General features: G+C 43.4%; 1 protein-coding gene across 1 annotated transcript in view; it reads left to right on the forward strand.

Annotated features, from left to right (window-relative positions):
* Positions 1 to 6,109: 6,109 nt before the first annotated feature.
* LOC310776031 (testican-2) overlaps positions 6,110 to 15,054 on the forward strand; it is a gene marked incomplete at both ends in the record, with an annotated part of 73,574 nt that continues 64,629 nt past the window's right edge. The window contains one exon of the mRNA XM_083636179.1: positions 6,110 to 6,286. Coding sequence (XP_083492305.1) covers positions 6,110 to 6,286 — 177 coding nt within the window. The remainder of the gene's footprint in view (positions 6,287 to 15,054) is intronic.

Consider the following 15,054-nt stretch of genomic DNA (forward strand, 5'->3'; position numbering starts at 1 on the left):
AGAGGAGATCTGAGTCTATATAGACTACAGGACTGAGTCTATATAGACTACAGACAGGACAGTCTATAGACTACAGGACTGAGTCTATATAGACTACAGGACTGAGTATATAGACTACACACAGGACTGAGTCTATAGACTACAGGACTGAGTCTATATAGACTACAGACAGGACTGAGTCTATCTCAGTCCTGTAGTCTATATACTGTAGACTACAGGCCTGAGTCTATATAGACTACAGGACTGAGTATACTGTATAGACTACAGGACTGAGTCTATATAGACCTATATAGACTACAGACAGGACTGAGTCTATATAGACTACAGGACTGAGTCTATATAGACTACAGGACTGAAGAAACCCTTGTCAAACCCAAACAAGATCAGGCATTCAAAGACCCTCAACACTTAAGTTGACCACTTCTTGTTGCTGAAGACCAGCTTTAAAGGTCAATGGGGCACAGATGAACATAGCGTTAAAATGCTTTCAAACAACCCAGGCCAACCGTGTGAGCAGTACATTCACCCTGACAACAATATGACGATAACCCCTGAACATGTCCGGAGGCCCTTAAGGAACACATCATGTCCGGAGGCCCTTAAGGAACACATCATGTCCGGAGGCCCTTAAGGAACACATCATGTCCGGAGGCCCTTAATGAACACATCATGTCCGGAGGCCCTTAATGAACACATCATGTCCGGAGGCCCTTAATGAACACATCATGTCCAGAGGACCTTAATGAACACATCATGTCCAGAGGACCTTAATGAACACATCATGTCCAGAGGCCCTTAATGAACACATCATGTCCGGAGGCCCTTAATGAACACATCATGTCCAGAGGACCTTAATGAACACATCATGTCCAGAGGACCTTAATGAACACATCATGTCCAGAGGACCTTAATGAACACATCATGTCCGGAGGCCCTTAATGAACACATCATGTCCAGAGGACCTTAATGAACACATCATGTCCAGAGGACCTTAATGAACACATCATGTCCAGAGGACCTTAATGAACACATCATGTCCAGAGGACCTTAATGAACACATCATGTCCAGAGGACCTTAATGAACACATCATGTCCAGAGGACCTTAATGAACACATCATGTCCAGAGGACCTTAATGAACACATCATGTCCGGAGGCCCTTAATGAACACATCATGTCCAGAGGACCTTAATGAACACATCATGTCCAGAGGACCTTAATGAACACATCATGTCCGGAGGCCCTTAATGAACACATCATGTCCAGAGGACCTTAATGAACACATCATGTCCAGAGGACCTTAATGAACACATCATGTCCAGAGGCCCTTAATGAACACATCATGTCCAGAGGACCTTAATGAACACATCATGTCCAGAGGACCTTAATGAACACATCATGTCCGGAGGCCCTTAATGAACACATCATGTCCAGAGGACCTTAATGAACACATCATGTCCAGAGGACCTTAATGAACACATCATGTCCAGAGGACCTTAATGAACACATCATGTCCGGAGGCCCTTAATGAACACATCATGTCCAGAGGACCTTAATGAACACATCATGTCCAGAGGACCTTAATGAACACATCATGTCCAGAGGCCCTTAATGAACACATCATGTCCGGAGGCCCTTAATGAACACATCATGTCCAGAGGACCTTAATGAACACATCATGTCCAGAGGACCTTAATGAACACATCATGTCCAGAGGACCTTAATGAACACATCATGTCCAGAGGACCTTAATGAACACATCATGTCCAGAGGACCTTAATGAACACATCATGTCCGGAGGCCCTTAATGAACACATCATGTCCAGAGGACCTTAATGAACACATCATGTCCAGAGGACCTTAATGAACACATCATGTCCGGAGGCCCTTAATGAACACATCATGTCCAGAGGACCTTAATGAACACATCATGTCCGGAGGCCCTTAATGAACACATCATGTCCAGAGGACCTTAATGAACACATCATGTCCAGAGGACCTTAATGAACACATCATGTCCAGAGGCCCTTAATGAACACATCATGTCCAGAGGACCTTAATGAACACATCATGTCCGGAGGCCCTTAATGAACACATCATGTCCAGAGGACCTTAATGAACACATCATGTCCAGAGGACCTTAATGAACACATCATGTCCAGAGGCCCTTAATGAACACATCATGTCCAGAGGACCTTAATGAACACATCATGTCCAGAGGACCTTAATGAACACATCATGTCCAGAGGACCTTAATGAACACATCATGTCCAGAGGCCCTTAATGAACACATCATGTCCGGAGGCCCTTAATGAACACATCATGTCCAGAGGACCTTAATGAACACATCATGTCCAGAGGACCTTAATGAACACATCATGTCCAGAGGACCTTAATGAACACATCATGTCCAGAGGACCTTAATGAACACATCATGTCCAGAGGACCTTAATGAACACATCATGTCCAGAGGACCTTAATGAACACATCATGTCCAGAGGCCCTTAATGAACACATCATGTCCGGAGGCCCTTAATGAACACATCATGTCCAGAGGACCTTAATGAACACATCATGTCCGGAGGCCCTTAATGAACACATCATGTCCGGAGGCCCTTAATGAACACATCATGTCCAGAGGACCTTAATGAACACATCATGTCCGGAGGCCCTTAATGAACACATCATGTCCAGAGGACCTTAATGAACACATCATGTCCGGAGGCCCTTAATGAACACATCATGTCCAGAGGACCTTAATGAACACATCATGTCCGGAGGCCCTTAATGAACACATCATGTCCAGAGGACCTTAATGAACACATCATGTCCAGAGGCCCTTAATGAACACATCATGTCCGGAGGCCCTTAATGAACACATCATGTCCGGAGGACCTTAATGAACACATCATGTCCGGAGGCCCTTAATGAACACATCATGTCCAGAGGACCTTAATGAACACATCATGTCCAGAGGACCTTAATGAACACATCATGTCCAGAGGACCTTAATGAACACATCATGTCCGGAGGACCTTAATGAACACATCATGTCCAGAGGACCTTAATGAACACATCATGTCCAGAGGACCTTAATGAACACATCATGTCCGGAGGCCCTTAATGAACACATCATGTCCAGAGGACCTTAATGAACACATCATGTCCAGAGGCCCTTAATGAACACATCATGTCCGGAGGCCCTTAATGAACACATCATGTCCGGAGGACCTTAATGAACACATCATGTCCGGAGGCCCTTAATGAACACATCATGTCCAGAGGACCTTAATGAACACATCATGTCCAGAGGACCTTAATGAACACATCATGTCCAGAGGACCTTAATGAACACATCATGTCCGGAGGACCTTAATGAACACATCATGTCCAGAGGACCTTAATGAACACATCATGTCCAGAGGCCCTTAATGAACACATCATGTCCAGAGGACCTTAATGAACACATCATGTCCAGAGGACCTTAATGAACACATCATGTCCAGAGGACCTTAATGAACACATCATGTCCGGAGGCCCTTAATGAACACATCATGTCCAGAGGACCTTAATGAACACATCATGTCCAGAGGCCCTTAATGAACACATCATGTCCAGAGGACCTTAATGAACACATCATGTCCAGAGGACCTTAATGAACACATCATGTCCAGAGGACCTTAATGAACACATCATGTCCAGAGGCCCTTAATGAACACATCATGTCCAGAGGACCTTAATGAACACATCATGTCCAGAGGACCTTAATGAACACATCATGTCCAGAGGACCTTAATGAACACATCATGTCCAGAGGACCTTAATGAACACATCATGTCCGGAGGCCCTTAATGAACACATCATGTCCAGAGGACCTTAATGAACACATCATGTCCAGAGGCCCTTAATGAACACATCATGTCCAGAGGACCTTAATGAACACATCATGTCCAGAGGACCTTAATGAACACATCATGTCCAGAGGACCTTAATGAACACATCATGTCCAGAGGACCTTAATGAACACATCATGTCCAGAGGCCCTTAATGAACACATCATGTCCGGAGGCCCTTAATGAACACATCATGTCCAGAGGACCTTAATGAACACATCATGTCCAGAGGACCTTAATGAACACATCATGTCCGGAGGCCCTTAATGAACACATCATGTCCGGAGGCCCTTAATGAACACATCATGTCCGGAGGCCGCACGCTGTTGACATGCACAGCTGTCTCTGCAGGATGTTCCCTCCCCTGCCCTTCCCAATGGCAGAGCTCTGCAGATTCAGGAAGTCTGCAGCTGCCATCAAGCGTTTTGACGCCAGTGTCCCGAGTCCGTTTGGCCACCTAAGCAGCATCACAGGCATGCGATACCGCCCCCTGCCTGGTCGCTCTGCCTCGGCCAATATCAGTAACCTTAAACCCAAATGAATCTGAGCGCAGCATTGGATGATGGGTATGGAATAGACAGGCGAGAGGGCAGGGGCAGTTGGGGAGGGTTTGGGTAAAGTCATAGATATTATATTACTATAGATGGGTCACCGCAAGCTCCGCCAATTCTAACAAACGGTAGCAGCAAGTCTCCTGAATGGACGTGGTCAACCGTTGACTCAGACCTGCTGAAAGTCTCCTAAGTGGGCGTGTCCGTGGAAAACCATGGGCAAAACCCACAAGTGTAGTGTTGAAGTTGGGCCGTCTTGCTTGAATCCCATGGTCTGATGCAGCACAGCTCACAGCTTCGCAGGGGCAAAATCACAGCACAGCAGCGGCTATTAAATGTTGCATATTTAATGCTAATGAAGCGCACGCTGTGAAAAGATAGTGTTACTGGCACCATGATGTTCCACGTGAAAGAGTCCCACATAGATTCACCATTGAATTCATGATGAAGGTTTGTCCCAGGAGAAGATTTGTATTGTCTGTCTCTCTAAGAGGGGAGATGATAAGTGGAGAGAGAGTGAAACCTCTGATCAGAATTGCAATTGCATTCTCTCCCCGTGCTTACTCCTACTGAATGAGTTAAGAGTGGATTTGAGCTCAATTGAACGTCATTCGCCCAGGGACCCCTTTGGGAGCCCTCTAACGACCCCATGCATAGGCAGTCCCCTCTAACGACCCCATGCATAGGCAGTCCGTGGAGCCCACTTTGGAAACCAGTGCGTTTCGGTATGGGTTCAATTGCAGCAATCGCTGCTATCTCCACCCCCCCCCTGTTGATTATGACTAGAGCCACACTTTTTAAACCATCTCTCCTTTTCTCTCAATTCAATTTCAATCCAATCAATTCGCATGGATATTAGATGAGCAGCATTGCCAAAGCTTCTAAATACAATTGAATTAAAAAGAAAAAGAAAAATTAAATAGTGTCCAACTATAAATATATTAGACTAATAGATATTACTTATATGACTGTGTGTGTGTGTGTGTGTGTGTGTGTGTGTGTGTGTGTGTGTGTGTGTGTGTGTGTGTGTGTGTGACTTTATATGTGTATAGGACTATGTGTTTTCTCGCAAATAGAAAAAAGTAACACGAAATTCGAATTACGATCTTAATATGCTTTGCTCAGTAGGGCCTTATAAGGTGGTAGTACAGTGGTACTGTAGGCCTACTACTACCACCTTATGGCCCTTATGAGCAAAGCATAGGCCCTATCGTAATTCCTGTCCAACAACTTCCTTACTTTACTTACTGATATGCGGTTATTGATATGCTTCTAATTAATATGCATGCTAAATTAGCATGCATATTATTAGAAGCATATTGGCTGTTTCTTGTTTTTTATTAGCTTTGCTAATGAGAAACTAGTAAATAGTGAATGTGTGTACCTTAATATAAAGTGTATAAAAAGAAACATTGAAATAATGAAACCAAGAAAGCTAAAATAAAGATTTGGATAGTGCAGGCTACCCCCCCCCCCCCCCCCCCCAACATCCTCTCCATCCTCTCCTCTCCTCTCCTCTCTCTCGCTCTCTCTCTCTCTCTCTCTCTCTCTCTCTCTCTCTCTCTCGCTCTCTCGCTCTCTCATTCCCGTTCAGTCTGTTGTAGCAGCAGCATTCGGTCGGGGGGACATCAGCAGTATAGGATACAGCCCAGACAACATGAGCAACATGGTCGTTGTGAGGAATCTCGCTTGCCTCTTCTTGCTGGTCGGCGTCTCGCTGCAGGTCGATGTGAAAAGTGGCAAAGAAGGAGAGAAACCGGGGAATTTCATGGAAGATGAGCAATGGCTGTCCACCATCTCCCAGTACAGCCGTAAGATCAAGCACTGGAACCGCTTCCGAGACGTGAGTGGTTCATTTTGGTGTCATTTGAGATTGAGAAGCATCTCGTATCTTTTCACTGGGGGCTGAGCGGGCTGTGTGGGGGTTGAAATGCCGCCCGCCGTCACAGTCTAGGTAACGGGCGTGCTTTTCCAGGTAATTTTGCGCACACAGTTAACTGTCGCTCTGAAGTGCACACCAGCGTTAACACTGTCGCTCTGAAGTGCACACCACGTAGCGTTAACACATTTCTGTCAAAGGAAACATTTCAAAGGGACATTAACGCAGGATGGTAGTTTTTTTGGATTAGCCTATATCTAGCCTAGGTCCAGATAAATTGCTGTTGGTCCGTGCATTGATACAGAAAATCAGCCCGCACGATTTTTTCCCCTTTCATCTTTGGCAAGATGCGTTTTTTTCTCTCCTATTCTGTTGATTGATACATATTGGCTGCCAGTGGAATTGATCGATCAATGTGCCAATTTCGCCAAATACCAGTTTTAGCTCAAGATAAAATCGAGTTTTTTAATTAATTTTATAAGGTTAAGTTGGCACTTCATCAGTTCTAGCCTATCTATGAATTGGCAATTAGACCTATACCACAGAGACTGAATAAAACCCAAAGGTAGGAAATCTATAACATTAGTAAGGATTAGTTTAACTCCCAAAAGCCATTTCTAACCTCCTTGTGGGCAACTTTGATATTCTGAGCAGTGTCTGTATTCCCTGATCAATATGAATTGATCTGCTATAGCAGCACTGCCATTGCAAAGCCTATCAAATGTACGCTCACAGACAGTGTGGTGGATCATTCAGGGGCCCCAAGGCTTATGGAATGAAAAACCACACAGCAAAGCATCAACTGTGTTTTTCTCTCAATCACAAATATATGGGAGCAAAGTCCTCCTGCTCCCGTGTGGATGTGTTATCCAGACAGGCCCCTAGGCTGCAAAACAACAGCTTTGTTGATCCTTTTCAGCCATGCGAGCATGCTCCGCTCACTTCCTGTCATGCCCCAAAACACAAACAAGCAGAGGACAGGTGGAGGGAAGGTGGTCAGGAGGCTGGGACTCTGGGCGTGGCTCGCCGGTTACAGTATGATGGCTCCCCGGAGCCCGAGGACACAACACATGGCATGAAATTCGACGCTCCAGATCTCACAGGGGGAGCAGGCTGGCACTGGCTCTAATCCCAGCCTCCACCTTGACGAGTGGATGGTCAAATGTGGTCTCAGTGCCAACGAGAGATGCCACCTCAGACACAAACTCTCTTCAGGCACATCGCGTCGGATTGTACATTTGCACTCTTATGCAAATCAGAATACTGGATTTGAAGACGACTGTGTGTACTCGTTGTACACGGAGTCATTTCTGGTGTTGTTTGCCTGGTGTTACACTGAGCAGAGCAGATGTCCTCCACCATGGACATTGTACATCTGCTCTGTCGATGTGCAGACAGAGGGGCCCACAGCATGCTTGCCCTGGGGCCTTTAGCAGGACAATCAGGGCATGGAGATGGCACACTGAGCATGCCCAGTACAGACACTTCTCCCCACAGCTCCTGGGAAGAGTTCCATGACATTGGGTAGTTGGGTAGGTCTACGCATTTGATTTCACTGCAGTTCGTTTGTGACTTCTTTATGTAGATCACAGACATAGCACTGCATGATAGAGTGTTGTGGCTTTGTGTGTAGGGTCTGCATGCTTGGCCTGCGAATCTGTGACTTTGAAATCTGGTCCTGATGTAAGACCACGTAGAGGCCATATGGTAGCAGAGAAAGGTGCTTGTGCAGAAGGATGAATGGAGGATTGGATAAGCAGTGGATCTGAGACTTTCAAAGTCAGTTTTGATAGTCAAATTGACACTTTGGACCAAAGGTACAGTGGCACAAAACAGATTAACAAAATAGAACACAAATAAATTGCCCATTCACAAAACAAATCAACATTTGACCAAGGAAATGACCAAAATAGAAAACAAAGTAGCAAATCACTAAACACAACCTCCCTTCATAAAATGGAAAGGGTAGTTCCAAGTGTTTTCTTTTCTTTATTTGCACATTTTTAAAAACATAAACAGACAAAACAAACAACGGTAGAGACATGAAACCTTATCTGGGCTTATACTTGGTCTCTACCTCAAAAAACCCCATTCTCATTGCTGATTGGACAGCACATAAAACAGCTGTTTACTGACTGAGTCATGTGGGTTTGTTTACATGTTTTGGTCCATTGCTCCTAGATGCCTATTAGCTTTGAACAGAAATGAGTGAGGTAACGAATATATATATATACGGTAGTTAGTTAGTTAGTTTTTTTATTTCCGTGTCATGCCATTTCTGGCCCATCCCACATGGGATTACAAGACACTATCACACCAAATTATATATAAACATAACATCCGGTTGTACCTCAATATACAAACAAAATAAACAAAGTATATAATATATACACATACGTATGTACATATACATACACATATACACACTTACTGTACATACATGTACATACACTTTTTTTTTCTTTTTCTTTTTCTTACATTGCCTTTTCCTGATAAAGAGCTTTATATATATATATATATATATATATATATATATATATATATATATATATATATATGTATATAGTTCAGACATATTTTAGGAGACATGATGTCATCAGACTTTTACATGAAGACAGAAGTTACTCAAACTTATTCTCCATCCAATCAGCAATGAGAAACCTGTGCCTACCCTTTTCATTTTATGAAGCGTTTTGTGATTTGTTTGAGTTGTTTCATGAAATGCTGTTACTGTATGTTTTGTGATTTGTCGTTTATTATTGTTTTCTATTACTATGTTTTGTGAAAGAAACGTTGATTTGTTTAGTGATGTGGTGATGGGGTTTGATGCTTTGTTTTGTGAAGTTGTGTTTTCTGACTTTGTATTTTGATTTCCGTGTTGTAAAGTGCGGTTTGTCTTTTGCAATTCCAGGCCACCCGTACATCTGGGTTCTTGCTGAATATATTATCTACCTGGTGACAGTTGCTACCAGCCTTTCTTTAAGCATAATTAGTTCTCTGTTTCTTATGATTTCACAGTATTTTGAGTACAGAGGAGCCAGACACATCATCTAACAACATCGCTAAGATGACTGGTAATATTCAAAATAGATGTTTTGGATTTGCTTCACCATCAATCAAAAATGATATGGCTTTGGAGATTTACAAATGTGGAATTTGTACACTCTGCTGCTGTGCTTCTCCTGCTTAGCCCTGTCTCTCCATGCTTATCTTCAGCCACCTCATCAAAAATATCAAGAGGATTGTTGGACCACGGCACATAATGTGATGTGATAGAGAGCCAACAGCTACTTTTAACCGTCGTGCTGCTCCTCTGATAAGACTATTCTCTGATGCATTGGCCAGTGAGATCCGGCATCTGAAATGGGCAGGGCTCATATTTGTTTACTAGTTGTCTTGGCAAACAGGTGTTGTGTGAAAACCGCGAGGCAGGACTCAAAGCATATCGCAACTGATCATCAAAGACAGCAAATCCGTACGTGGGCTTTCAGAAACACAAGAGACGGCGCTTTGACTAATCTGAGTGCTATTTAAATGGGACTATAGAGTGCGCGTGATTATCCAACATGGAGGCATAATGAGGAAATGCTGAAAGCAAAGACAATAAGAGCAACAGCTGCTGAGGCAGGAGGTGTCAGTTTTATCCACAGCAGGTTACACAGTGTTACACAAGCAGCATTAGGACTGGCATTGCAGTTGAAGCTGTCATCATAGCACATTGCAAATGTCAAGACATCAAATCACACGGAGAATCCCCCGCATTCACACCGACATGAAAAAACATGCAGAAGATCGTTATCTTCTTCTTCTGTGGTGATTTATGGCAGTTGGCATCCTTTATGTCGCATTACCGCCTCCTTCTGGATTTATCCACTGTTTCCCTACTCTATTACCTTCTCCAAGATCGTGACCAGTGACGACAATGTTTGAAGATGGTCCCCAGGCGCTTTACTGCTGCCGGCCTGCCCATCAGTGCAAGATTAAGAAAGATAAGATCAGGCTGATACTACGGTGATGTCTTCTTCTTTTCATTTCCCTCAAGCAATTGTGATGTCATCAGTGATGATGTCATCAGTGATGTCACTCAAGCAATTGTGATGTCATCAGTCAAGTCACTCAAGTGACATCGTCAAATGACATCCTCGGTGACATCATCAGTGGGAAGCAGGGAAGGGATGCTGATTATGTCACAATGGCTCTGTGAGTGTGAAGGCCTAAAAACGTTATATGGCTGTCATGCCCCCCGTGGGCGTGTATATAAAAGAAAGCATATTGTGGTATACCTTAAAACGGTATATCGTATGGCCTATACCAGAGACAAAGCAGGCCAACAGGTTGGCACAGTCCACCAATTAACTGCTTTCTTCCCTTGCCAGTAATTAGCTGATCGCATCCTTCTGATTCTGAATAATAACACACTCGTTAGTTAAGCAACGAGCAGGTTTCACACATCTCGTTTGAAGATATGCCTCTGCTTCAGTTCCAAGGTCCACTTTGCATTCTGGTGCGTTTGGGTGTCTGCAGCGAGTGGCTCAGTGGGAGCTCATGCCAGCGCCGAGATGAACAATACTTCACTGTTCACTCACCAGATGAACAATACTTCACTGTTCACTCACCAGATGAACAATACTTTACTGTTCACTCACCAGATGAACAATACTTCACTGTTCACTCACCAGATTAACAATACTTTACTGTTCACTCACCAGATGAACAATACTTCACTGTTCACTCACCAGATGAACAATACTTTACTGTTCACTCACCAGATGAACAATACTTCACTGTTCACTCACCAGATTAACAATACTTTACTGTTCACTCACCAGATGAACAATACTTCACTGTTCACTCACCAGATTAACAATACTTTACTGTTCACTCACCAGATGAACAATACTTTACTGTTCACTCACCAGATGAACAATACTTCACTGTTCACTCACCAGATGAACAATACTTTACTGTTCACTCACCAGATGAACAATACTTTACTGTTCACTCACCAGATGAACAATACTTCACTGTTCACTCACCAGATTAACAATACTTTACTGTTCACTCACCAGATGAACAATACTTTACTGTTCACTCACCAGATGAACAATACTTCACTGTTCACTCACCAGATGAACAATACTTCACTGTTCACTCACCAGATTAACAATACTTCACTGTTCACTCACCAGATGAACAATACTTCACTGTTCACTCACCAGATGAACACTTTACTGTTCACTCACCAGATGAACAATACTTCACTGTTCACTCACCAGATGAACAATACTTTACTGTTCACTCACCAGATGAACACTTTACTGTTCACTCACCAGATGAACAATACTTCACTGTTCACTCACCAGATGAACAATACTTCACTGTTCACTCACCAGATGAACAATACTTCACTGTTCACTCACCAGATGAACAATACTTCACTGTTCACTCACCAGATGAACAATACTTCACTGTTCACTCACGGCCAGCTTTTCTCATCTCTCTCTTAGCAGTGCAAAGAAGGAGTTCATCAAAGAGCAGTGCAGCCTTTCAAGCAACCACAGAGGGCTGCTAAGGTTTGCAACTGCTATATTACCAGCTACATTTTTAATGAGGGAAAATTGCTACATCCTTTTCTGGCAAATGGCTCCTCGGTTCCTTTGCTCTTTGAGATTAGCACAGAGTGGGGCAGAGACGGGAGTGATGATCAGCCTGGTCGCCTAGGAATTAATTTGATTTAGGACAGTGATAAATAGAATAATTAGGAATGGTCCCTTAAATTGTACTCAAGTCGCTCCTGGTGAGCGCTCAATTACTAAAATCCACAACTTTAATATCTTAGAAAATATATTGTAGAAAAGGCAGAAAGAGAAAAGAGTCTATAGTGTGCAAATATGTTGTGTATTTTGTATTTTGAGACATCTATTTTAACCTAATTAACCTAATGCTTCATGCACATATGAATCAGAGTCAGCATGTATCTGACCTGCATGAGATAGTGATTTTTGCGCACAGAACTAGGGGGGGGGCTATTTGTATGCTTTTGCTCACAGCCAATCACCACAAGCGTTCTTCAATTTAATGCGACATGTGATTGGCCCACCATAAAGCCTTAGGGAGATATTAGGGTCAGTTCGCACAAATTCGTGCAAAAACACCAAATTTGGCTCAGATATAGCCCAGGGCATGCTCTATTGATTTAGCGAGAGCGCCCGAGCCAGCGACCCCCGGGATCGCCATGGCGCCAAATCTAATATGGCCGCTGAGCTTAAAATGGCATTATCTCAATTACTATTCAACTTAGAAAGGTGCGTTGGTGTCTACCTTTAGGTTTTAAGGCTCAAGGAATACCAACTGAATGAGTGAAATTACCATCAATTATTAATTTATTTACAAATCCAAGATGGCGTCCCAAGAGGGCCCCCCCAAAAAATTCTTGTAACTAATAGATATCATCATGAAACTTCCCCAGTTGATTACTTACATGAAGACAATATTTTTTTTGTATTACAATTTTCTAAAATGTTATGTTTAAATGTACAGATTTACAGAAAACTAACCCATTAGACCAGTCAATATATGAACAAAAGAGCACCTAACCCTGAACAAATTGATACAAAAGGGTTTTCGATGGATTCGTCTCGTACTGTTGGGCATGTTAACCCATTGATACCTGATGCAGCATTTGTGTGTGTATCCCTTTAAGACCGCGGTTCGCGGTCTTAAAGGGATACACACACAAATGCTGCATCAGGTATCAATGAAGAACCTACTGAAAATCTAGGAAAATCTAACTTCCGGAAAGGGCTCATTCTCAAGATGGTTGAACAGTAATTGAGATATCGAGCGATTTTGAGCTCCAAACAAACAAAGAAAAGAAGAAGATATATCAAATGAAGTACTACTCTATTGGTATCGGTATCACTTTAAGGGTACTGGTATTTTTGTACCACTGGCATGGTAAAAATAATTAAAATGATACCCAACCCTAACTGTACTCTGTGAAAGGTCTTTAGTCAATTGAAGGCCATGTACATGACGAGTGAACATGATGCTGAAGCATCAAGGTAAGTGACACTGAGCTCCCTCACTGAGCTCCCAGCCAAGCTGCCAGCTGTGGGTTTTTCTGCTCCTGTCACTGGACTCAGCCATTTATTCTGCTCCCACAGGATTTATGCTCCAGCGCTAACAGCCAGTGTAATTAAGGATATGAAGAATCGGGAAAATTAGACCAAGAGGACATTATGCAATTCGGTAAAATATGATAATAAAGCCGGTTTCCCATTTAATAGCGAATGACAGCGCAGAGGTTGAAAGAAATAAAGATAGGAGAAGCTATATGAGAATTAAATGAGCCGATAGTTATCTATTTCCACTACTTTCTAAATCGGAAGATCAACCTATCAAATCAACCATCGGTGGAATTCGGCACATTTGCACACTAATAAGATCAAAATGGCAGAACATTTGTGTGTGTGTGAACGTCACGGGGGATCCGCTGCGTGTTTGGACTTCACAGATAGGACTCACAGAGGAAACGGAGAAGAAAGCAGATCCTCCAGGCTTCCCAAACACGCTCGTGGGTGACTCTTAATTGGGTGGAGAGGCTGTTTTATGCCGCTGCTCCCCTGGAAGAGCCTTGGATAGCAATTCATGCTTAGGAGACCATCGCCAGAAGCTCAAAGCCTGCCTTGAACAGCGTGCAAACATCGGGAAAGCTTAGTATAACCAGGGGCATGTTCCACAGCCCAGAGATGTATTATTCTCCAGATATTCAAACGCGGATTCCTTTTCCCACTCTGAGAGTGCTTAATTGTTATCATAGGACAGTACTACATACAGAGCAACTTATTTCACAAATAGAGGTTGCCTGCTCCTGCTAGTACATGGCGACGAGTGTATTCCCGTGCAGACTGGCAACAATAGTGATAGCTTGAATTCCATCTTTATTGAGCCCTGAACTTCTCCTGCTGAAATGCTGAAATGTGGGGCTGAATAATTAGCTGTTCCAAGGTTCCTCCTCTGGCTCCATTGTTCATGCATTATTTATAATGACATCTGGCTGAAAGTTGTCTCTGTGCTGTTGAGGCTCCTCCATGCCTTCCTGCAGGCAGCCACTCTGTCTGCCTGCGTTTCTGTCTTCATTTCGGGCGGGCGGCGCACCAGGCCAAGACCCGATCGATGATCCGCCTCCCTAATGAACAAACTGACCCAGATCAGCACTCGTTATGACTCGTTAATGTAAATTGATGGAACTCGGGATGCAGATTCGCGGAAAACCCGGCTGAGCCTCTTCCTGCAGAGAAATGTTTTACACGACTGACTTCAGAGGTGACGGAGAGAAAACAATATGCACGGTGCGGATAATAATAATATTGTAAAAAGACTTGCTGATGAAACCTGCCGATTAGACAGCCAACAATGGCCACTGGCTGGCACCTGGCAATTAATATTTAATTAATATTATATTAATATTAATATTGCCTCTTCTACAATGACACCCCTTTCTGTTGATCTGCAACGACCTCTGTTGTGATCGCTCACAAACACAAGGCCGAAATCTTAATTTCATCCATCGCTGGGTAAACACTTTAGCTCCACCTGGCCAAATCGTTCTACGGCATCTCCAGGAACGCTATGGTCACGGGACTTCTTATTTCAGTGGAAATGATCAAACCTGCAAAAGGATCTTTGCAAACATAGCTATGACCACATTTTCCAGGTGGGAATATAGT

Source organism: Poromitra crassiceps (assembly GCF_964638095.1).
Source record: "Poromitra crassiceps genome assembly, chromosome: 4".
NCBI classification, from domain to species: Eukaryota; Metazoa; Chordata; class Actinopteri; order Beryciformes; family Melamphaidae; genus Poromitra; species Poromitra crassiceps.